The following is a 25204-nucleotide window of genomic DNA, read 5'->3' on the forward strand; positions in this document are numbered from 1 at the left end:
AGTCATCGAATGGAATTAGTTTTTATAGGTGGAAAATTACGGAACGAACTCTCTTCCTTTATTAAGCATACGTAGTCACGCATAAACAACGAAATCAGTCGCATACATTACATGAATTAAATAAAATAAAATAGATAACAATTACCATAAATACCGTACACTACATAAATATTACAATTTATAATTTGCACAATGATAGATCTGTACTTAAGACGAAATGTAAGTGCCATTCCTACTTTTCATTCTTATATCGTTAATCCCTGGTCTAACTTAATCCGACTCGTGGAATAATGATCGGTTATGTCTCCGAGAACAGCCTCTGGCCACATGCAGTCGCAACCGCTAGCGATCTCTTTAACGAAAGGTTCCCAACACTCGCTGTCCCAGCGTCGTCTCACCAGAAACAGAGGTCGACCTCTTTGCACACAATGAAATCCAGGGTGCACGCATTTCTAAAAGAGCACGTGAAAGAAGGACGCGTGAGAAACACTCGAAGAGGTTGGTAATCCTCCGTGATTAACCCTTTGACTGCGAAGGGTGCACATACCCGTCCTCGATATTTTTTTACATTTACAGTTTATTTGTAGGACGCTTAGTTTCGAAACTAAACATTGAAAAGTTAAAAGTTCGTCGCGAAAATTAAATTTCATGAGAAAGTTCCAAGTTTTCAATTATATTCGCGTCAAACTAAATGAAAATTTAAAATCTTCCAGGTTTGAAGTTTTGCTGGCGACGATTCGCCAACCATCGAAAGTTAAAAATTGACGAATTGTCATGCTGAAGAAGAAGAAGAAGAAGAAGAAGAAGAAGAAGTGAACGTTATTCCGCATCTACCTGCTTCGGTGGATTCGTGACGAGCTGGCTATTGTCGAGGAAAGAATAATTCTTACAATAGACCTCGTAATAATGCGGCGGTTGGTACTCGTAGTCGGTATCGTCCAACTGCACTTTTCTCTTAACGGTTTCGCAAAGATTACGGTAGCCCTGTGAAGAAAACCGTCAGAAATGTCATCGAAGAAAACGTTTATTTCTCGTTGGCTAATACAGAACCGACCGACAATAAATTTCTATTATCTCTATTCACGGCCTGGTGTTCTGGCTGCTGCTTCTCTTCTTGGTCCTCAACGTTGTTTTCTTCGGGTAAGTAGGAGACGTCTCTAACAAGAGGAAGGCTCTGACGAAGCTGGAAAGAGTTTCGTGGCCCGTCGTACGTTTTTGGCATACCGTAGTAACTAGAGTTGCATCTCTTGCAGATTGCAATGGCCTCCTGCGTCATCATCGCGAGGGTAGCCACCTGGAAATCACAGAAAGAAAGCAGGTAACGAAACTGGAAAGTCGTGAAGTAAAGCTATGGCATCGAGATACGAATGTGGCTTGCGATAAGGAATACTGAAAGTCAGAGGGTTTAAGTTGCGAGACACACAGTCCATCAATAATCGACGATCGTTCTACCGTTTTGTCAGTTACATTATTAAACGACTGATTCACTCCACTTCCATTCCCACTTGGCAGAACCCTCCACGCGCGATTTATGCTTTATCAAGTTTGATAGGTCTCCAACACTGACTGAGACCTCCGTCGAAGCTTGAATTTGAACGATGACGCAACACAATGTCACTAAATACGATTAAAGGATAGCGCTGTCATCAGGAACGTTGCAATTCTCTCTTGGCTAAATCGAAGAGCCGGCTTCTTCTTAGACAAGATAATTCATCGAAAAAGAAGCGAACCTTGAATTAGGCCTGAATGGTCCACTTTGCCAATCGCTTTCTTTAGTATACTCCTCGCGTTGTAACTGCCAAATGATTCCATAGATTTTCAGTGTTCCTTTAATTTCCAGGCGGAAGTCACGGAACAAATCTGCGAAGGATCGTTCCAGTGATTTCAGAAAATTCGTTAAATATCCAACGAAACGAGGATCATCATCGCGAATGAGACAGTGACGTCAGAAATCAGCATAAAGTGTTGACGAATCTTTCAAGACAACGACGATCCCGCGAAAAACAGAGCCAGCCGGCAAGGTCGATCGTGATTGAGCTGACGTGCTTCGCGTCGTATGATATAAATTAGTCTTCCCCGTGCCGATCGCTACGATTCGCCTTCGAGCTAGCACGATGTAGTATTAGCGAGGAAAAACAGGGTAGCTCGTGTCTTCCAATCCAACATAATCCCACGCATGCTCTACGAGAGCAACGTTCGTTTTTTGGTATGCGTGCGTTGCTCGAGGCCGTTATCTTTCATTATTACTAGACCGTGGATGTTCATGTAAATTCATATCTTTACAAAGAATCGAATGTTGAACGAAAGTATGTCTTATCCTGTATATAGCATGTATATTATCGTTGTTGTTTTATATATTTCGTGAAACTCCCACGCGTCACGGTACCTAAGATTTATTCAATAATCAGGACCTGCTGCGAGGCAACTGAAATTAAAAGCGAATTAACACTTTCAGGAGGTGAATGGAGAGCCAGGAGGGGGCTGATCGGATCTGAACGATATCAACGCGTATTCTCCACGCGGTAGGTAGTTATCCAATTGACAGTGCCCCCGTCTGACATAGTTCAGTCGACGGCGAACTCAGGATGATCCGACTGCGTCTCTGGCAACAGTGACGTTTCTTTGCCCGACGAATTCCGTTCCACCGCGTGTTCGAGCTGGCCAGAGACCGATCGCGGAGAAGGATCTCGCGGGAGATGTCGATTTCCACGCGAAACGAGAACGCGATCGCGTTTTGGGACCGCGTTGCTGGTCCAGTGAGAACGAAACAGGTCAAGGTCGACCGTTGTCAGTGAACTGGTTCTTTTTCCGAGCGCCGAGAGACAGAGAGATTAACCAGGAATCGACAGGCACTTCTGAAAGACAAACGCCATACGGGGTGGGGAGATGCGAGTGGATCGCTGCAATTGACATGGCAGCCGATCTCTACTCCAATGGGACCGTCAAGTCAACGTCCGACAGGTGAGATAAATTGATAAGGAGACTGCGATAAGGTAATGGTCTCTCGATGCCCCTTGTCATCCACTCGACTGTTAGGTATCAGTGGAAGCTGAAATTTATCCGCATTGTGCTTTAACGTTATAGGTGAATTGGACCAGGCTGTAAATAATTTCAAAGAGGTTCTAGAATCCTCTTGTATACTGCTTTGGAGTAATCAATTAAGGAGAAGTTACAACGAGAAGTTGATATAAAAGATACTTTTGGATACTCTACGATTCATTTTTTGTTGTTACAGTAGGTAATGATATTAATGAAGGAAGAGTGGTTGCTGATGGTTGGTCTTGGAATGATTCATGGAAGAACGTGGCCTAGCGTGATTTCCCTGCTTTTTTTTTATTGCAATATTCATGACAATGAAACGGTTTAATAGCCGTTACGGTTGCTCGAGTTAATAACCAATTGACCCTCGACCGCTCGAGCAGAGGCTCCATTGATGAGGAGCGCCGTTAGCGAAAACTCGAACGATAGGCAGGTTGAAATTTTCATTTGTTTGTTTGTCGCCTTCTCTGGAATACTCTGAAGGAATTGGCGACGGTGCGAGAACCTTTGTTCAAAAGCACGCCTATAAGAGCACACGTTTATCATCGTTTAATTCAGAATCAAATTGTTTGTTTGTCGAAACGTGTACGCCACTTGACTCTGTCTCGATGCAAAGTCATTTCAATAAATCTACATGGCGTCGAGAAAATTCGTGTCAGTAATGATCCGTCTATTCAAAGAAACATGTGATCATCGGGAACGATAGATTCGTTGGAATGGAATAGTGCTTTCGCGATAGAGGCTCGTAAGGCTTCAAGGAGAAACGTTTGTCCGTGAGTAAACTGGAATCGATGCCAACTGAGCACACAAAACCATTGTATCTAGACAAATTTATCGAGGCGCCAATCGTCACGCCGCTCGTTTTTCCACGTTTCACCTAGCGCGATATTATCTTAATTTTTCTATTCTATTTCTTCGTTCAAATACGTTTTGATGATACAAAGTTTCGTCTAGACATAATATATAATAAGACATAACATAAAGGAAGTTCTCGTAATTGTTATCAAAGAAAAACCTAAATGTAAACAGACTCCTGGTTTAATAACAATAACACTCGACGCGATGTCCTGTTTCGTTAGTTCTCGACGTGTACTATTCGTGAACGGACGTATTAAATGTCTCATTTCCTCAAATTCTCTGAAATGTACCGCAGCGACTCGCACGATCAACCATTCTCTTTTCAACGATCCAACAAACTTGAAATTTCAACCTTCCCATCTCGATTATAATCGCTGTAAACATCTTCATCCATAAAGCTCGCAACATATCGTCTAAATTTATCGTCAAGCTGAGATTCACGTTTGAATTAAAGATCCCTCAATTGGAGCAGATACGTATCGCGCCGGTTGATTCGAGTTTAATGGTAGAATCGAGTGAATGGCATTTTTAAGTTAACAAATTGTGCAACAGTGGAGGAACGACAGAAGTCAGGCGAGCACGCAAGCATGAAATTGCGAACGGGACGCGGCTCGTGAACGGGAACGATTCGCAGAGAAGAGGCTATTAGACTCGTTTAGTTTAGGAAATCAATTAGATTCCTCGGGCCAAATGGCAAGGACGCGCCGAGAATTTCGTACGAAAGTTTACGCGGCGTGTTTACCATAGTTTCGATACGGTGCTCGTCCCACATCGCCAGCCACGAACCACCAAGTGCTCTAATCATTCTGTTTTCCACTTTGCAAAACTGTACGCTATATTTCTCTTTCAATCTCCAAGTGATTATGGCTCGACGCAGCGCTGGTGCAGCTTTGGCTCTCGGAAACATTCCAATTTAGAGATCAGAGACTCTTTCTTATAGTAAATAGTTCAGCTTTCTGTTGTAAAAAGAGATCAACATTGTGTATCTTATATTTCTCTAACGTATGGCAACACGTGAGGCAATGGTAGATAATTTGCACAATTTCTGTGGAGCAATGCAGAAATATAATTTCATTCCACGACATTGTAAATATTTCTGCAATATCATTGGAACAATTTAAATTGTAGTTGTAGTAGAAAAATAATTGTTTTACTTTTTGTTATAGTAACGAGTAAGTGGTGTAGCTTCCTGTTGTAACGATACTTGACTTATAGGAATTTCTGGACGCTAAGGAACGTTCGACGAAAAGACCAAAATTTCTGGAGTAAATCAGGAACATATTTTCAATCCACGACGAATTGTAAATATCTCTGCGATATCATCGGAACAATTCAAATTGTAGAGTACGCAAGGTAAAACGCGATACGTGGTACGTAAGACAAGAAGTTTGTTGAAGCTGTATAAACGAGGAATGCGCACGAGTTCCGTGTGTTTAAAGAGACAATTAGATCATACTGGCAAGACATTTCCACGAGGATGGACTTAAACCTGTTAGCAAGTCGCGAACGACGCGTACAAAATGCAATAACTATCCGCGAGGTGGGTTGTATGTTTAAATTTTTGGGAAGGAAAGGAAAGGATAAACGTTAGGCTCTCGTGTAAAGTTTCTGTGTGTTTAAACGCAGCGGAGGTTTCTTAGGGGCGAAGAGGGCCAGCAGCTGAAAACATTCAACAGTCCATTCGCTATCTGATTATTTTTAGATGGCAAGATAGGGTCTACCCCTTGATGCCAGCTAAAAATAGCCAGTAAGGCCAATCCAGCTCCAATTATCCCATTTAGGTATTTAGGTGACAATCGACTGACCGCCAATTTAGAAATATTCCACACGCTGGCAGCCCAGGGACCTCAGCCAGCGATGTGGACGAATGCAAATAATATGTTGACTAGTTTCGAGAGGATTACTGCTACTTGATAAAAGTAGAGTTCGTACCAATTACCAATTTGATTAGAACTTTGTCGATACGAAATTATACATGTTTTAAAAGAAAGAAGACTACCGTGGCACAGTGTCATAACAAAAATGATGTCGCAGAGAGTTACGAGTAAACTATTTTTCTTCTTAAATTTCAATAGAAATTTGGAAATTAATATCTGGATGTAGAAGTTTCGACCACCGTTTGCTAGGAGTACTCTACAATGAGTTGATATTAATTTTAAAATTAACATCTGGATGCAAAAGTTTCAATCGCTCTTTGCTAGGAGTACTCAACAATGAGTTGATGGCATTAAGTGTGCTATCTGTATTTTAAATAATTTGTTCTGTTGATCTGGGAGTTGAACCGCGACGCCTGACGATATGCAACCAGCCTGACAGAGGCGTTTCTGTGGTTGCAGAATTGCAGGCGGCATGAGGCAACGCAAGACCACTCTTGGCGCCGCGGCGCCTATATCCACGGAAGAAGAGAGGCTGAAGTTCCAAGACAACAGGTTCTTGACGACTTTGGTGCTAGGCAGAAATAGGTGAGTGCGCACGTATTCTTCTATAGCTTACGCCAACCGTCGCTAATTTACCTACATCGCATTCGAGAAACTTTAAGTTTTACGTAGGCCATTTGCGAGTCTTGCTGACAAATAAAATCAGAATAAATTCCAGTGGTAGCAATGTCAACAAATGGAAATATGGTGAGAATGTACTAAATTTAATTGTCAAATACCACTTGAAAAAATATGTATAGAATTGTGGTGGTACCTCCTGTCCTCATCACTAGAGGGACACCATCGTATGTTTCTCACAAGTCCTCGGTCCCGCCTAACATTTATATATAAAGTTATTCTATCAGCAGGCCCAAGACGAAACGCTCCCTTCCTTTTCTCCTCTCTCGCTCTCTCTCTTCACAGCCACCACAGCCAAAGAATATATATGACAATTAAAAAATATAATTAAATAGATTTACAAGAGAAGAACGAATAACCCTTTACGGGGAACAATTCGTGTTAAATTTCGGTCCAACGTCGTGCCAGTGCATAGTAGTTATTATTTCCAAGTTAGACCAACGTTTCCATTTGTTTCGTAGAAATTTACAATTCACGATGGTGTGTCGCGAAGACACTTGTTGCGAAACGTGACATACTAATTTCAAAGGTATTCGCATCCGTCTGGATCCGTAATGAGGGATCGTGAATCGTGCTCACGTGGTTCTTTCGTCGCCGTTGCAATTTTATTTTAAATTGAATCCAAATTCTTTAATTACGCATAAAAAAAAAATATATTACTACAATATCATCCAGTAATCATAATAACACGAATTAAAGAATGCTAACTGGAATCTTAATTTTCTTCTCAGAAAATTATTATTACAATCAAAGAATTGTACGACCCACAATTAAAGGTCCTATGTGCAGCGAAGAAAATGTTTCGTACTTTTCGCGTGATAGAGTTATTTTCGATACAATTTCCCATCGAATGGTATCGTCATAATATTTGCCTAGCATTCGCTAAACGCGTTAATAGCCTCCGTTTGTCGAAGTTGTACGCACACCGGTAAAATTAGACCTGGAAATACTAAATTTAATCGCAATTCACGGCTGCAAATTAACAAAGCCCGTTTAACATCCTCTTAAACGAGTTATTACGGCTCGAGAAGACGCGTAGACGTAGCAATAATTCGATGGTAAACAACGCGAGTTTTCTTAATGACGTAGCAGTACGTTCGTGATAATTAAAGTTCTTAAAGGCCGCGGGCACGATATACAGGGTGTCCCAAAAATGTTGGAGGTCCTTGAAAAGGGTGGTTCAAGGGGTGATTTGAAACATCTTTTTCCTTTGCAAAAATGTCGGATGGAGCTTCGTTGAGGAGATATTAAGGGAAAACGTCGACCAATCAGAGCGCGAGGCGACCGCGCTCCCCGACCAATCAGAGCGCGAGGATGCCGGTGGAGCGATCGCGGTAGCGAAGGCTACGCTACCTCGGCCGCTCTAACGGTATCCGCGCGCTCTGATTGGTCGTGTTTTTTTTTATTAAAAACTTATAAAAACACCTCCCGAACCACACCTTTCAAGGACCTCCAACATTTTTGGGACACCCTGTATAAGCGAGAAGCAACGTTGCGTGTTGCAAACGTTTGGAATAGCACACGTGATAATTTGTTTCTCGTTGTTTTCATCAAACAGTTCTTTCCTTCGTTAACTCGTATCGCAAATTAATAAACAATTCCCTTATGCAACCGCTCGATTAATTTTCGAGTTTCCAAGTCGTTTTACTACTTGATAACTTGCTACTTTGTATCGTTTAAATATTTTGAATGTGTTCAGATTTCCGTAAGTGAATGTTCGTGTACATTTGAAAATCTTACCACCAGAAGGTAACTCAGTCGTATCATGGTTTTCTCCTTCGCGCTTCCGTTTCCTGAAAGGCACTTTCGTTAGAAACCGTACGAGAACTCACTGACGTAGTTACGCGCATCCGTTGAGCTTATTTTATATGGACAGGATCCAAACACGTCGGTTTTATCTGTCATTTCGAAATTAAAAAAATTGATCCTCGTGTAAATGGCTAAATCTGATATCGCGCGGCGCGTTCGATTACCTACCGTTTAATTGAATCGAATTCTGCGATCTACTTATGACGTTATAACCCTCGATATTTATCCAATGGTAGCCACATTTTTCTTTCTCCTTTCGTTGTTTTATTCGTATCTTATTTGTTTTATTATTACCTTGCTCCCTTCTTTGTACACTCTGCCATGCTGACTCTGATCCCATTGCAATTGTTCCGCCCCTGCAGGGGCATAATCAACAATTCTGTCTCGTTAAATATGAAATAATACTTTAATTGCTGAGTTAATTCATCCCACTAAATCTCAACAAACGTTAACAAGCAAAACTCGACTACTCTGAAGAATTCATGACTAAATAAACGGAACTCGTGTCATTTTACATATTAATTTATTCAAATTAACAACGTACAAACAATTCTTTCATCCCTAATTACAAAGTTCGCGGTCCTCGAGCTCTGGAGGCACCCCCCTCCTAGCTACGCAGCTGCGTATCTCCGTCTCGCTCCCACTCGGCGCGCTTCTCCACCCCTCCTTCTTTCTCCGTCCTTCTCCAACATGGCGGCCGTCCTTTTCCCGCGCGTTTCTCGATACACGCGCGAACGACGATGAAAGCACTTCAATTACTAATCGCGACAAGCATGCCGTCGACCAAGTTTATGGTGGGATTCCACTTTGACAGACGGGCCAGGATTAACCTTAATATCGCGGTCACGTATCACGCGACGCTCCTTCTCTCGCCCGAAAAAATATTTCCAACTGTTCACCAGTAACGGCGTAGCCCGCGCGCCAGACTGCAGTGCTTATGTCGGATAAATCGTAATCTCTGGCCACTCGACGCCCACCTGGTGGAGCACCGTGAGTAAAGCCCTGACAGAGATTTTTCAGAAATATTTGAGAGATCGGGGCACGTTTCCACGATATTAGATCGGTTCTATAGACAATCAATTGGCGCCTATTGGTCAGGACAGAAACTCTATATGCATAAGAATTTTCGAAATTTCATTCAAATTTATCGTTAAAATTTTCAATTTGTAAGATAAGTGCATCATAAGGATATTGTATAGATATTATAGATAGAGCAGGGTCCCACTGTTGGAAAGAGAAGATACACCGCTGTACCTTATCTATCTTTGTCTACTAACGCACGCGCAGTCGGACATTAATTGGTTGTAGAATTAACTTTGTATATTACGAATTTATAAAACGTATACAGCTGTTATATCACGCATTTATACCATGTATATATTACGTAGCAGTAGCAACTACAAAATATTACAAGAAAATAATCGAGTTAGTAAATTTAACATAATTTATGAGTTAACGTTAAGATATTCGAAAGGCGCGCGGGACTATGCGGTTGCACGCATGCGCTGGTAGACAAAGACAGAATCCATCTGAACACTATCCATCTTCGTCTACTAACGCACGCGCAGTAAAAGCCAGACGTTCATTGGCTATCGAGTCAGGTCCGTATATTACGAATTCATTAAACGTGCACAACTATTATATTACGCATTTATACAATTAATATTAATATAATATTATTTACTCAATGTTAGATTTAGACCAAAATCGAAGGATCCCTTTGGGAATTCTTCAAAAAATCTATCTCCCATTAAAAAAAAATCGGTTTTCCACTTTAGAGAAAAACTTTCTTTCAATTTTTCGTGAAAAACTGAATCGTTTTCTTCATAAACATATCAAGCATAAATACGCAAATGAAACTACAAGATCTTTCACCGAAAATATTGGCCAATTTTTCGCAGAAAAATTTCGCCCGACGTCCTGCCCTCCTGTTCCCCAGGGATCTTCAGACAGAAGTCCTTCCGTTCCTCGACGCCTCCAAAGAGCGCCGCGACGAGCGTCGACGTTCGCGCAGGCGTCGATACGAGGAGTCCACGTGAGCCTAAAACACCTAACAATAGCGTTCGCAGCAAGTGCGGCGTGTTACTGCTCGCGCGGGGCGCCCGAGGTGCCAGCAAGCACGCGCGCCTTGGCACGGCACTGGCGAACAAAATGGCGTCCTCAAGCTCCACCACGGTCGTGCAGGGCTGGCCGAACACCAAGGACGACTACGAGCTCAAAGAGGTTATTGGTGAGTAACGTCACTCTTTCGCTTTTTCCATCGCTCCGGATGACCAACGGGCCCGTGGACGTTTTTTCTACGATAACCCTTCAGTGCAGCGAGATACGATCACCGGGTCGTGGACGACGAAAACGTTTTCTGGTCTTCTTGACGTTACCCAACGAGTTCCTCGAGAGGAACGTTACATAAAAACGCGAGATCGAGCGATCGTCGATGTTATTTCGACGCGAAACGTGACGCTGGATTGGATCGCGACACGTTGCTCGCGTTTACGCGTCCTTCTCTCTCGCTCCTGCTGTCTGTGGTCTCCGTCTCGCTCGCACTCGAGGGTGCACCGTATACCGGTGTCTCGTACGTCCTAACCTATTTAACCTGCTGCGAAAAGCGAGACAACGATTATACCGCATACGGAATTACCTCGAATGTGAACTGGCACGAGGTCAAGAGATTACAAGGGTATCGCGAAACAAAAACTATTTCTCTTGTAGCAAATGCTAGAAATGTTCGATGGTATGACGTTTACGATAAGCGTTTCGGAGTAACGTACGAGAGGTAGCATTAAAGTAGTTGTTCAGTGGATTTTTAACAAAACTTCACTTGCTTGTTCTTTGATCAAATATGAATCATGCGAGCCTGTTTCCATTTACGTTAACCACCCCAATTTTATAAGAAACAATGCCAAATTTTCTAATTTTAACGCAGACCCTTACAGAATATACAGATTCTTCCAATTTAAATTAAAACACAATTTAGGAAGTTGCTGAAAGTTTAATATGTTGCAAAGACCAATATTATAAACCATTTAAGAAAAGATAACAATTATTGGCTGCATTGTTGCTCAGATATAATTTGTTAAAATCTGAAAATGAACATAGAGAAGGTTGTTCGTTTCTAGAGCCAGATTTACCTTGATTCCATTTATTTGTACTCATAGAGAATTACATTCTCTATAGCTCTCTTTTTACAAAAGAAAACTTGGACTAGTAAACCTTCTGTTTGCATTGTTATTTGCAAATTTATTTCTGTTGCAATTCATTATTATCAAGAAACATGTAATAATATTTTCTATTTAATTGCAGGAGTGGGTGCGACCGCGGTAGTACACGCAGCATTTTGTATTCCACGGCAGGAAAAATGCGCGATCAAGAGAATAAACTTGGAGAAATGGAACACGAGCATGGACGAGCTTCTGGTGAGGCTCGTTGTATTTAATTTAATCGAAAGCAATCGCAAAATTTGCTAATAAATCGTTTTGTCTATTCTGAGAAACGCGATTCAGATTATTATCGAAATTATCGATTGCGAGTTATCTGAAAGAGATCGTTCGATAAGATAACGTTGCATTATTACATTTCTGTATTGATTTCTGCATTTGAAGTTTCATATATTACTGAATATTCAATCCTCTATGATTAAATAAATATTGAAACGCATTCCATATGTTAAAGTATGTTTGATCTTTTACAGAAAGAAATACAGGCTATGTCCTCCTGCAATCACGAAAACGTCGTCACATATTACACATCGTTCGTGGTGAAGGAGGAGCTCTGGCTTGTTCTCAGGTTGCTGGAGGGTGGTTCGCTATTGGACATTATTAAACATAAAACGAGAACTACTAATTGCAAGCATGGAGTGTTCGACGAGGCAACGATAGCCACAGTGTTGCGAGAGGTGCTCAAAGGCCTTGAATACTTTCACAGTAACGGGCAAATACACAGGTACCTCTGAACAGTTCCTTCTTTGCCTCTTCTGATTGCTCTAGTCATATTTTATCGGTAGACTGCGGATCTCTATGCGTTATTATAGGAAATTTGGTACATTTGGTATGTAAAATAATAGGTACATTTGCAAAGATTTTATTTTGCATAAAGATCTCCGGTCTATTTATAAATTATAGTTAGTCTTTTTTTTTTTTAAATTGATGCTTCCAATGAAGCTAATGTATTCGATGCCCTTGTACATATAGACAAATTTTAATAACAGAATAATATTAGGGACATAAAAGCCGGTAATATCCTACTAGGAGAAGATGGCACGGTGCAGATCGCTGACTTTGGCGTCAGTGCTTGGCTCGCAACGGGTCGAGACTTAAGCAGACAGAAAGTCAGACACACCTTTGTGGGTACACCGTGCTGGATGGCACCAGAGGTCATGGAGCAGGTGAGAGAGGAAAGTAACATTACATCTTCTTAGCTTGCGTTTTTGTGTCGATATTTGTCTTGCACTTGTTTAGCACACTATTCCTTAAATATTAAAAAATGTTAAAAAATAGAGGCATGAAACTAATTTTGTTATGTTACTTTTATTTTCACAAAACAAAATATTCTAATATTAACAAAATCATTTGCAAAGCTACGTTCAATCGTAGATTCGAAGCATGATGTATGTCGTGTAATTGTTGTATTTATCAAACGATACATACATTACGTTATAATGTTGTAAACGAGTACATAAAAGTTTATTTACGAATCAGGCGAAGCATGTTACGCTAATGAGCATGTTTTAACCGTGTTATTGGCGTTCCAGTTCAACAGATGCCTTGTAAAATCAATTATAATATGCGCGTGACTTTACAGGACCACGGCTACGACTTCAAAGCAGACATTTGGTCGCTAGGCATCACCGCGATTGAAATGGCCAGTGGCACAGCCCCGTACCACAAGTATCCACCCATGAAGGTGTTGATGTTGACGCTGCAGAACGATCCACCGACCTTGGATACCGCCGCCGACGATAAGGATCAATACAAAGCGTACGGCAAAACATTCCGAAAGATGATCGTCGATTGTTTACAAAAGGACCCGACCAAGAGGTAGAAATGAAAATTTATCATTGCTAAAACATTTAGATAGCAATCGTCAACATTGAACAATTTTTCAGACCAACAGCGACAGAGTTGCTGAAACATCCCTTCTTCAAAAAGGCGAAAGACAAGAAATACCTGCAACAAACCTTGGTAGCCATTGGTCCCAGTCTCGAGACCCGCGTGCAAAAGGTAAACGTTCCGACATCGAACGGCTCTGCTCAATTCTCTGTTCGATCACAATAATTCTCTAAACGCTTCGATGCTTGGCTCGTCATAGTTATTATCGTATCGATTTCTAGGCTTCGAAAAGACAACCTGGCACGTCTGGTCGTCTCCACAGGACGGTCACAGGCGAGTGGGTTTGGTCCTCGGAAGAAGAAGAAAGCGGCGCGTCCAGCGGCGACGAAGGCAAAGAGACTCTGCCAGTCAACACAATCGAGAATCCCAGTAGCGAGGAGGAACCTGACGAAGAGTTCTATGGGCAAGTGAAATCGGCGCCAAGTCAACTTGTTGTGCAAGCCACCGAGCAGAATGTTCCCATAAACTTGGTGTTAAGATTACGGTGGGTGGCGCTGAACATTTTTTCACTTAGATACTGCTTCAGTTATCTTATATCCTCCCAATTTCCCTGTCGATTCCTTTCCGTTTCCATTCCAGGCGCCCTGAAACACATTTCACCTTCGAAGACAGCCCCGAGTACGTATGCTCTCGTCTTATTCTTAACCTTGTCTCCACAACCACCGTCAACTAATGCTTTCACAATCTGCGATAAGTTAACTATTTCAATAAGTAATTTGAAACGCGATTTTAAACTACATTGGACGTTTTGTCTATTGTAGAAACCAGAAACGAGAGCTCAACGACATTAGATTCGAATTCGCTGTCGGCGTAGACTCTGCAGAAGGCATCGCAGCAGAACTAGTCGGAGCAGGCTTAGTCGATGGCAAGGACATCGTTGTAATAGCGGCGAATTTACAAAAACTAATAGACAGCGCTGGCCAGTTGCGGACAGTAACCTTTTCATTGGTAAAATGTCAATGTTTAATCCAAGGTGTATTAACCTTTTGACTGCGCGATGATTTTTGCCGGAAAATGATAAGACGAAACGCCCTTCGCAGTCTGAGGGTTAGTATTGGCTTTAGTATAAAATTGATAAATTATAAATTAATGTTTCTAGAACTCTGGTCACGCAGCCAACGAAGTGCCAGACGACAAAGCGTTAATAGGATTTGCTCAGATCTCCATCACTGATTAAACAAACCTCCACCTCGCATTCTGAAGTCTCAGGATACCATTCTTAACCACCGTTCAGAGAATGGAAAGTGTCAAAAGCTCGTCGGTACTATCCCCGATGGCTGAGAACAGCCAACAAGGGGACAGCTCTAGAAATCTTACGAATTCGTAGCACATTTTCTGTACTACTGCTTTCCTACTTTTTTTTTTTACAGCTTTTGCTACTTTCACTTCTCCCAAAGTTTCAGTAAAAGTGCGACAGAGCATTAGACAAATGGTATAGGTATACCATAGGTCAGTTGCAACAGACAGCTTAAAAGTGTACTCGAAGCCCTGTACAGACAATTGATCAGGAAAAAAATGCGAGTTTGCGAACGTAGGTCATCCGAACAACTCCCAAATTTTGTTTAATCTTCTTGTTACCCAAAGTACCAATGCCCTTGTACGCACCTTTGCGTACGAAGCAAATGAAAAGCATTTTCGATAGATACTCGAAGTAATCGAGTTCAAGTTCAGGTATCCGCGTTATTATTAAAAAATTGATAACATTAAACATCATTTTATTTGGTGCGATGTAATTACAGAACGTAACGAGAGAGTTGAATCGAATTTTAACGGCTGTACTCGAACCGTTTGCGAACCTGATTGTGGTTTCACGCATGCCTTTTATGCACGCATAAAACATGGGACGAGAGGAACAGTATCGTCCGTACTGGCTTAAATGTCCACTTGCTCCAATCATTAATGGCTGTAGTTCCATATATTCTCAATCTATATCACTATATCACTCATATTACATTAATTCCCTGTAAATATTAGTAATCGAATCGTTTGTTAAGTTTACCATTCTATAAGAACCACGTCCACAGTTAATTTCAAATAACTAAGCAAACGAGTGGGAAAAATTGTTCGAGAGGTGCTTAAACATCTGGCTTACTTATTTGAAATACCATCCGCGAGCATACATTCTTCTACACGGTTAAGGATTTAGTTGAAGATATAGAAACACACGCTGAACATGTTTAACGCATTCTGTATCGAAGCGGTCGTCAATCTCTTGTATGATACATAAATTGTTAGCGTATTTCCTTGTGCTTGGATGTTACAGGATTCGTAGAACACGCGAAAGTACTAATGGAACGTGTTTTGTACTTAATTAAATAGAGTTACGATAGCGGATTTATTATTTTACGGCTTCGTAGAGGCGGACAAGTTGACCGAGAAAATGTTCCACGTGTCTTAACAAGTTTTAGGAACCCGAGCACACAGATATTGTATACAATTGTATTCCAACACAACATAGAATTGTTTATATTTCGATTATTTATGCGCGTTAAAAATATTTGTTGCGGCGTTAACCCTTTGCACTTTACAGACTTTGGCAATTTTCAGATGGAATCGTTCGAATCACCAAAATCACGAAAAACTGTTAAACATAATCGATCGCCTGATCTGAAATACAAATTAAATTTTGCAAAGGGTTCAGAGATAGTGTTAAAAAATTTTAACGCGTGACAACTTAATGCTGGTTCGAATTGCGATTAAAAAAGAACTAAGTCAATCGAGCAAATTATTGTGATTAGGTTACTTCGAATTAACGTGATTCTGATATTTATCGATTCGAGGTTGAGACCACCCACGTAAAACGATAAAGGAAACAAATATTTTTTCGCAACGTTAGGGATTGATAACAAGAAACAGCTATCCGAAAATAAATCTGTTCGATCGAATATTTATTGCTTGAAGAAGAGGGTTTCGTGAATAAAGTCTACGATTAATCTTATGGTGAAACATTCTTTTTAATTCTATCGAGATTCCTTTATCTATTAGCGCGGACTAATAGACGTTATTAATTATGTCATCGGCTGTAATCGATCTAGAGGCTTGACGCAGTGCTTACCAATCTTACTGTTTCTTTTTATTATATTGATAAATAGAATATATATATATATAATTATTTGTTACAATAAAGAAATCGATGAGTACAGATACAAAATTGTCGCGAGAGGTTATTAGAAACATTCTAGTAGTAGAATGATTAGAACAAATTCAGTATATCCTTCGCTACAGCGATACAAAAAGAATTTAGAAATGATTACGTAACAACTAAGGTTTTAAAGATTGAATTCAAATTTTGGCGCCAGATAAATATGAGTCTTGAAAAAAGCTGAGTGTCCAGTGCTGTAGCTATAGGAAAAAATGTATGATCCCATAGCAACGGTTGGCGTCAAAACCACGAAAACCATTTTTTTAGTTATAAAGAATGTGTTTTGTCTGTAAAAGTATCCACACAATTAACATTATTGCATGGTAAAAAGTATTTCCAATTTTCATTTATAATTCTATTTTTCTTTGGGACGACTAAGAGTGTCAGTTTTATGGTCGTGTTAGATACTTTACTGACGCTAAAACCAGTGCGCATGCGCAACTGGGAGTCAATCTAGCATTACAGTATGTAGATTGAATCAATTCAAATTTTCGCGCCAAATAAATTTCGTAAATATTTCGAACTATACGAATTTTCGTATGATTTATAACGTCTTTTACACGACAGGTTGAATAAACAAATAATATGTATCTCTATGTATTTGTTTTCATACAAGTACGTGCTTTATAGGGATTTTCGTATCCAAGTTTAACATAACCTAACATATGCTAACATAGCCTATGTAAACACAAAGAACAGCACGTGTCAAAAACATGAAAACAATTATTAAAGAAGAAAATCAAACAAGACACTTCTGTTTAACCTTTTAGTCGAAGAGAAATAAAAATGGGAAAGAAAAGGCACAATTGGAAAGCGAGGAGCGTTACAGAAGTGGAAATTGACAACTCTGGGACTAAAAAGGTATCATCACAGATATTCTATTACCACAGACACTTCGTATTAAAACATTTTCTACGTAAGAAAGATCATTAATACTATTTCTTCTGCGCAGATTGCTTTAGACATAAAGCACCATGCAGACAATTACGATACTTGTAACACCTTAGTTCTTCCCAATAAGAAAAGAAAAACTAAAAACAAAGTACAAAAAGTAACTGTAACTCGATTACTGTCCAAAAAACGCAGGAAACAGCTGGAGAAGGTTGTCGAGAAGAAGCAGAAGAAGTTGCGCGTAAGTCTCTCAACATGCAAAACATTTCTTTCATTGACCAAGAACTTTATACTCTATTTAAAAACAGAGAGCTACGCTGTTAGAAGAACTGGCAAAAGTGCAAGCACCGCAAGACGAGTTGAAGCAGTATTTATCATTGACAACTGTGCAAACCAAAGGCTTAAAGCGACACTTTAGAGAAGCAGAATTGCCTACAAAGGTGTACAATGAGAAAATTAAGAATGACGAAACTGATGGCATGGAAATTGTAAATGCTATTAAAGGAAGCAAAAAGAAGAGGCTAGCTATTTTAGAACATGAAGAGAAAAGCAATGTTTCCTCTGACCCAAATATTGTTGGATTCGATGTAAGTCAATGATAAGAGCTTGTTAATTGCTACAAATACTAATATATGTACTTGTTTTAGGAATCCAGCAGCGAGTTGGATTCGAATACTGAGGATGACGAATCTGAACAGGCAGAGATTGCTTCAGAAAATGAAAATCAACCTGAAAATGTCGAAAAAGATTCTTTGGTGAAAGAAAATAAATCTTCTGAGAAGAATATACGAGAGAAAGAAGACCCACCTGTCGCTACAGTAGACAAGATCTGTCCAAAGTTACAAAATTCAGCAGACAGAAAGCCTGCTATCTTTGTAGCATTGCAAAGGAAGCCAGAAATCCAAGCAGCTAGATTGAAGCTACCAGTAGTTGCTGAAGAACAAGCCATTGTAGAGGCAATTAATGAAAACCCTGTTGTAATAATCACTGGTGAAACAGGAAGTGGTAAGACCACTCAAGTCCCTCAGTTCTTGTATGAAGCTGGTTATGCTCGAGACAAACTGATAGGTGTAACTGAGCCTAGGAGAGTAGCTGCTATATCTATGAGCAAACGCGTGGCTGAAGAGATGAACCTCACTGAAAAGGAGGTTTCCTATTTGATTCGTTTCGAGGGAAATGTTACATCGGATACAAAGATTAAATTCATGACGGATGGTGTTCTATTAAAAGAAATACAAAGTGTATGTAGTTATAGAGTACAGAGTAGTTAGAATCGAATAGAATCGTTTAGATTTATCTTGATCAATTCTTTCCAGGATTTTCTGCTCACGAAGTATTCGATAATAATTCTAGACGAGGCTCACGAACGAAGCGTGTACACTGATATTCTAATTGGTTTGCTGTCGCGAATCGTACCGCTGCGCAACAAGAGAAGCAATCCTCTGAAGCTCGTGATAATGTCTGCTACGTTAAGGGTAGACGAGTTCGTAGAGAACAGTAAATTGTTCAAAGTGAAACCACCGGTATTAACAGTGGACTCGAGGCAGTTTCCAGTTACTATACACTTCAATCGGAGGACGAGCACTAACTATGTCTCTGATGTACTGCATAAAGCGATTAAGATTCATACTCGTCTCCCTGATGGCGGTATTTTGATATTTCTGACGGGTGAGCTCTCTAAATACGCAAATATTTGCGTTATTATATAGGTGTAGGTTGTGGGTTGAAATGGTTGTCGTTGTTGAAAATTCAGGGCAACGAGAGGTGAATTTTGTAGTACGGAAGCTACGCAAGATGTTTCCTATGAAGAGCAAAAAGGAAATCTGGAAGAGACCGCAGGAATCACAGAAAGAAGAAGATAACAGCGAGAACGAGGACTCGGATGATGACTTTCGTTGCAAGGAAGCCATACGTTATGCCAAACTACGACAAAAGAAGGAAATCCAATTGCCAAACATTGACCTAGACAAGTTCGTACAAGTATCCACATAAACATATTCTATTAGTCCATCCTCTTATTCAGTCTGATCCCTAAAAGTATATACAATCCATAGCTACTCTGTGATTCCTGGCGACGACACGCACGAGGACTTAATCGAGCCAGAGGATGACGAAGAAGCACAGCTGGACATGGACGAAGACGAAGACGTAGACGACGATATAATCGACCTAAAGGCTCGCGCAAATGCACAATCGTTATGGGTGTTGCCTCTTTATTCTCTCCTACCGAGTCACAAACAAGCGAGAGTAAGAAATTGCGAGTAGCTACGCGCGAACGAGTCAGAATTAAATATATTCGTTCCACAGGTGTTTGAGCCACCACCTGAAGACTGTCGGTTGTGCGTTGTGTCTACGAACGTAGCTGAGACCTCCTTAACGATACCCAATGTAAAATATGTGATAGACTGTGGACGTTGTAAAACAAGAATGTACGACAAGGTAACGGGCGTCAGTACGTACAGAGTCTGCTACACGAGCAAGGCGTCCGCTAATCAACGCGCAGGGAGAGCTGGCAGGACTGGTCCTGGCCATTGCTACAGGTGTCTATCGATACGCGTAATTTGACTGCGGATTCTTATATCTCACAAATGCATAAGTATCCGCAATCTATCATCTGAAACAACAAATGCACACGTAATCCAATTGAAAATCAACAAACTTTACTTCCAGATTGTACTCCTCTGCGGTATTCAACGACCAGTTCGAGCAGTTCAGCCAGTCAGAGATTAAAAGGAAGCCTGTGGATGATTTACTTCTGCAAATGAAGGTAATGAACATCGACAAAGTTGTGAATTTCCCGTTCCCAACACCACCAGACATCGTCCAGCTGCAGACGGCGGAGAAACGACTATTAATTCTCGGTGCTTTGCATCAGTCTCCGCGTGGTAAAGAAGGTAATGCGTTATTATAAAACGTTACTTCATTTGTAGAAGTTTATTTAAATAGTTTTGCCGTGTTTGCAGATTCGTATAACGCTAAAGTCACAGGACTTGGTCACAGCATCGCCGCGTTTCCTGTTGCTCCTCGTTTTGGAAAGATGCTGGCTCTCTCTCATCAGCACGACCTCCTGCAATACACTGTGTGCATGGTCGCTGCACTCTCCGTTCAGGAAGTACTGATAGAGTCGTACGAAACGGATAATGGTTCCAACAAGTGGTTGCAAATGAGAAGGCACTGGGCTGGAATTGGCAACAGCTTGCTTCTTGGTAGGAAAACTATATATTTTACTCGATAATATATTATATGATAATATATACAAGCGTGTACTTTGTAAAGGTGATCCAATGGTGTTGATAAGAGCTGTAGGAGCCGCAGAGTACGCAGGGACGAAGGGGAAGCTTCTCTCGTTCTGCGAGAAGCATGGCTTGCGACACAAAGCTGTGGTGGAAATTAGGAAGCTACGACAACAGCTGACGAACGAAATTAATTTGAATGTACCAGACTTGAATCTCACTATCGATCCACAGTACGTAGTTTGCTGTATTTTACCTACGACCAAGAATTACTCTTTCTAATCTTGTGTGGTTATTTAGAATGAAACCGCTAATCGATTCGAAAGCCAGACTGTTGAGGCAAATAGTCCTTGCTGGAATGGCCGACCAGGTTGCGAGAAAAGTAATGCCTGATGAAGTTAACGAGGATCAGGACAAGACCAAGTGGAAATATGCTTACAAGTAAGATTCGAAGCATACATCTTCATTAACTATTGAAGTGTAAGGGTGGAAACACCCCTTGGAAATAATTCTGTCTTTCTCTAAAATGAAAACCCAATTTTAAAAGAAAATGGTAGTATGCATTTTTTAAGAATGTACAATGTACATTGTGTATGAGTAATTTGTAATTCTACTTTCATCTTTATAAGATGGTCTTTTTTATATTTAGAACTTTGGAGATGGAAGACCCAGTGTTCATGCACTCGTCGTGCGTTCTTCGAAAATCGTGTCCCGAGTGGGTGGTTTACCAAGAAATATACGAAACGAATAAAATGTACATGCGTGGCGTAACAGCCATAGAACCCGAATGGCTGCCTAAATTTGCTCCTTCTTTGTGTCAACTCAACGAACCTTTAATCGATCCACCACCCAAGTATGTCGTTGCCATTTTTATAATAAATCAACTGCATAGCTTTTGTTATTTTTAACTGTTTGTTCGTATCGTAAAATTTTACACAGGTACGACGAAGAGACTGGAAAAGTTATGTGCTGCATAACAGGGACAGTAGGCAGAGGCGGCTGGAGATTGCCAGTAATGAACATGGAACATCCTCTGTCCGTGGAAGGAGTGAAATGGTTCGCGTGTTTTTTTCTGGAAGGCAAAGTTTGCCCTAAGTTGAAACGATTCGTTCCTTCGCTGTTGTCCACGCCGCAGAGCATTAACAAAACGTGGGCCAAGTGAGTTTTCTTTTTGTTAAAAGAGTACGGTGTAAAGAGTAAAAGTTGATAGAAACTACTTTCAATCTATTTTCAGATTAATACCACGAACGCACGAAATGACTCAGCTCTTGCTGTCTCAGGCGATCATGTCGAGAGAAAAGTTATTGGAAACTTGGGAGACGGATAGAAGTTGTGAGTATATCTTATATATATATATATATATTTCTTAGTAAAATAATTGGAAATTATTACGAATTTCAGTTCTTCTGTCTGCCTATCAAAAGTGGTTGCCGGAATCAGCTCATGCTGAAGTCACAGGCATTTGGCCACCTGTATAATAAACCATCTAAATTATTACAAGCGTGCACTTGTACATAAATTCCCCGAATTTTGTAATGTACGAAGATTCAATTCGTGTATATAAAAGCCTTAGGTATATTTTAACGATCATTTATTTCATGAAAATGCAACGTCGCATACGAGGTATATATAACGTAACTAGAAGCTACATTTCGCTGTGGATAAATATATGATAATGCAAAACATCTTATACGTGTAAACGATACTTGACACGTGGCACTTTTCGATATCAACATCATTCGTAGCAATATCTATCGCTACGATATTTACTAATCAGAACACAGTGGTACACGAAACCGCGTGTGATGGTAAAGGTACAAGGAAATATTTACAAATATTAGTATGTCGCTATAGATTAAAGTTTGCGCGAGACATCGACTGTACATACGCGTAATACATAATCCGTTCTACGTAGTAGAATCCTTCGTTTGGCAGTGCTATAGAATTGGTAACATTTGAACAAATGTTTAAAAAACACAGATTACATTAATCTGCCTTTACTGTTTTTCTCTCCTTCTTCTTCAGGAGACTCTTTTTACAATCTTTGTAAATATTGTTGAGATCGAATGCTGCCTTTATGTTGTCCTGCAAAACGACAATCTCTTTGTAAAATAATTATAAAATTAAAAAGAAAAGATAATGCAATGCACATTGTACGCACCAGTGAAAAAAGAAATTTAACCAGTTTGCCTTTGTGATCAGCATGAGGACGCCTTTCCACCTCTTTGCCTTCCTTGAACAGAATCAAGCTCGGAAGTTGTTTGCTAGTGCTGGCATCGCTGATGTGATACTTTGCCCCAGCATCTGGATATCTTCCAATGTCTACCTTCCCAAATTTAAAATTTTCCAAAGCATACCTGAAAATTGTCCATACGATATAACATCTGTAGAGGAAGAATATGTAACAATACATCACAGATAAATGCGGATAATTCAACAAACTCTGCGGATAGCTCAGAAAATATTGGCGCGAAATTGACGCAAGCTGGGTTCCACGCCGTATAGAATGCGACCAGCCAAACAACTCGTCCATCTCGTTGTAGCTCTTCCTGTAATCCATTCGCGCCACGCAGGTAGATCACATTCTCTGGGCCTTGGTATGTTGGCTCAGGGAATATTAAACCGCACACTGTAATTACATGAAGAGCTACATGAAATATAACTTGTGTGTTAAATGTAAGATTGTTATACAATAGACACATACAGATGAATATAACAGCGAACAATATCCCCATACGAATGTCTGCATAGAACCAAAGAATCAAATTGGCAACTTTGGTGTAAACAAAACTGGACGACAAGTAGTTTATCATGGTGACGCTTCCAGTTTTCCGTGACCTTATCATTATAACTATGATAAGGAAAAATAGAATCTCTGTTTCTCTCTACAAGAAAAAAGGAAAACACTTGAATACCATATCAAACTCCATATATGGATGACAGTGCTTCTCACTGGAGAAGTAAGAAAATTCATTCTAAAAGTTAAGCATCAAATAAAATAAAATTGAATGAAATTCTTGAATTTCAACAAAGTTACAAAAATAAATACTATGACAAATCTATGATTATACAGTTTCCGATAGCCCAAATAATATTTAATCCTGGCAGAAATTTTCAAGTATATTTGTCTGACAGGCAACGTGTTAAATGATAATAATTATTGGACTGTCAAACCAAGTTCTGTTCACTTACCCCATCGAGTTCGCAGTCGGTTTGCGCGAAAATGTAATGACAAACAAGCGGTACACGTTTCGAGACGATGTACGAAACGCTGAGCAGGATGTTTATCAAGTAATAGGGCTTTAACACGAGCCGCAAGTCCTTTTTAAAAGGCATCTTGAAAGAGCAAATGCGTTCAGGTTACGAGCACAAGTTTCGATTGTACGATTCTGTTCCAAGGAATAATTATCGATAAAATTAACTTGACGCAAGTCTTAAAATATTTCTTACGGTTACCATGAGCTCAATGTCTTTTCTATTTTACGACATAGACGCTCGAAGCTCTTTGATTAGGAATTACTCGTGTCGAGAAACCTTTCCATGTTTACGTGAACCTTCAAAATCGCCATCAATCGCCATTAACGAGGAGAGCGCAAGACCTTCATCGATTTCGTTGAAACTTTGTATGCTAGTAGATTTTAACGTCTTGTTTACAAAAAATATTACATAATAAGGGTAGATACTTGATGCCTTTTTAAATATATATGATCAAAGTTTCATTATTAAAAGTAAATAAGATTTTGTAACTTTTAATTACAAATAAGGTTGTATTTCAATGATAGTGTAGCGAACTTGAACGGTTTCAGCTACGGTTCAAGTCCCCCGAGGATGTATCTTATTTTTTTTCTTCAATTGAGACCTTATATAAAGTAATCAAATTTTTTATTTTTATACTTTTAATTTTCCTTTTAATTTCCGTCCGTGTCTGATTAGTATTTAAGTTTAAATATACAATGTTTATATGTAAGATGAACATTTTAAACTTTATTGTTCTAATTCTTAAGCATAACTCTTGACAAATTCTTCTGTATCATTAGATAAATTAAAGTTAAGTGTGAAAGTAAAAGTACATATATCTATTCCTTATTTACTTATTTGCAATACCCCATTACATATCGAGTACTCTTGATATCAAGAGTTGAATTTCCCGCCAGAATTTTCATCCTACGGTGGCGCCATCGGTAGCAAAACGCCCAAGCTTGTAGTGAAAATAGTTCCTCCTGTTGCCACTAGATAGCGCCACCGGTATATTTGGAAAAATTATTTTTTCGCCTTAAATACGTAACTAATACAATACATAGCCATACAAAGATGCAATATATTAGTTAGTATGGCAAATTCATCATCAGTAAGACTAGTTATTTAATTTAGCAACAAATACCGACCCTTCACTTAGTGGCGCCATCTAGCGACGACAGTGGGAAATACTTTCAATACAAGCTTTGGGCGTTTTCCCACCGATGGCGCTACAGTCGCTTCTGAAGTTCGGCGGGAAATTCAACTCCTAAATTCCTCGCGCCACCTCTTCGCATATCATGTTCTCCTGATACCAGGAGTAAAATTCTGGCCAGA

At 40.0% G+C, this 25204-nt stretch overlaps 4 protein-coding genes across 12 annotated transcripts; 2 read left to right on the forward strand and 2 right to left on the reverse strand.

Moving 5' to 3' along the window:
* Positions 1 to 226: 226 nt before the first annotated feature.
* LOC128896941 (uncharacterized) lies at positions 227 to 9250 on the reverse strand. Of its 7 annotated transcripts, XM_054160535.1 has the most exons (5): positions 8556 to 8790; positions 8193 to 8245; positions 1055 to 1294; positions 835 to 984; positions 227 to 452 (listed from the first exon to the last, which is right to left on the reverse strand). In XM_054160535.1, exons 1-5 carry the CDS (start codon positions 8599 to 8601, stop codon positions 246 to 248), a joined length of 696 nt encoding a protein of 231 aa, XP_054016510.1. In that variant the 5' UTR covers positions 8602 to 8790; the 3' UTR covers positions 227 to 245. The 7 variants fall into 7 exon arrangements, with proteins under 7 accessions (XP_054016510.1, XP_054016511.1, XP_054016509.1 ...); XM_054160536.1 differs by lacking the exons at positions 8193 to 8245; positions 8556 to 8790 and adding an exon at positions 8806 to 9250; XM_054160534.1 differs by lacking the exons at positions 8193 to 8245; positions 8556 to 8790 and adding an exon at positions 4640 to 4804.
* Positions 2574 to 16508, forward strand: LOC128896936 (serine/threonine-protein kinase OSR1-like). Of its 3 annotated transcripts, XM_054160522.1 has the most exons (12): positions 4847 to 4983; positions 5064 to 5250; positions 6234 to 6359; positions 10163 to 10491; positions 11562 to 11674; positions 11950 to 12200; positions 12477 to 12649; positions 13057 to 13294; positions 13363 to 13477; positions 13588 to 13850; positions 14128 to 14314; positions 14466 to 16508. In XM_054160522.1, exons 3-12 carry the CDS (start codon positions 6247 to 6249, stop codon positions 14541 to 14543), a joined length of 1860 nt encoding a protein of 619 aa, XP_054016497.1. In that variant the 5' UTR covers positions 4847 to 4983; positions 5064 to 5250; positions 6234 to 6246; the 3' UTR covers positions 14544 to 16508. The 3 variants fall into 3 exon arrangements, with proteins under 3 accessions (XP_054016499.1, XP_054016498.1, XP_054016497.1); XM_054160524.1 differs by lacking the exons at positions 4847 to 4983; positions 5064 to 5250 and adding an exon at positions 2574 to 2961; XM_054160523.1 differs by lacking the exons at positions 4847 to 4983; positions 5064 to 5250 and adding an exon at positions 3255 to 3812.
* A 365-nt stretch (positions 16509 to 16873) lies between these two features.
* Positions 16874 to 22725, forward strand: LOC128896934 (probable ATP-dependent RNA helicase kurz). Its single transcript, XM_054160517.1, has 16 exons — positions 16874 to 17369; positions 17461 to 17640; positions 17708 to 17986; positions 18047 to 18640; positions 18716 to 19067; positions 19153 to 19369; positions 19454 to 19646; positions 19707 to 19939; positions 20070 to 20293; positions 20363 to 20605; positions 20676 to 20865; positions 20933 to 21073; positions 21282 to 21485; positions 21572 to 21790; positions 21867 to 21964; positions 22034 to 22725. The coding sequence occupies exons 1-16, from the start codon at positions 17295 to 17297 to the stop codon at positions 22108 to 22110; spliced, it is 3519 nt and encodes a 1172-aa protein (XP_054016492.1). The 5' UTR covers positions 16874 to 17294; the 3' UTR covers positions 22111 to 22725.
* On the reverse strand, positions 22207 to 24633 carry LOC128896940 (thioredoxin-related transmembrane protein 2 homolog). Its single transcript, XM_054160531.1, has 5 exons — positions 23825 to 24633; positions 23337 to 23517; positions 23075 to 23261; positions 22794 to 22989; positions 22207 to 22717 (listed from the first exon to the last, which is right to left on the reverse strand). The coding sequence occupies exons 1-5, from the start codon at positions 23966 to 23968 to the stop codon at positions 22619 to 22621; spliced, it is 807 nt and encodes a 268-aa protein (XP_054016506.1). The 5' UTR covers positions 23969 to 24633; the 3' UTR covers positions 22207 to 22618.
* Between the last annotated feature and the right edge of the window lie 571 nt (positions 24634 to 25204).

The sequence above is a fragment of the Hylaeus anthracinus genome, unplaced genomic scaffold (genome assembly GCF_026225885.1).
Source record: "Hylaeus anthracinus isolate JK02 unplaced genomic scaffold, UHH_iyHylAnth1.0_haploid 11978, whole genome shotgun sequence".
Taxonomy (NCBI): domain Eukaryota; kingdom Metazoa; phylum Arthropoda; class Insecta; order Hymenoptera; family Colletidae; genus Hylaeus; species Hylaeus anthracinus.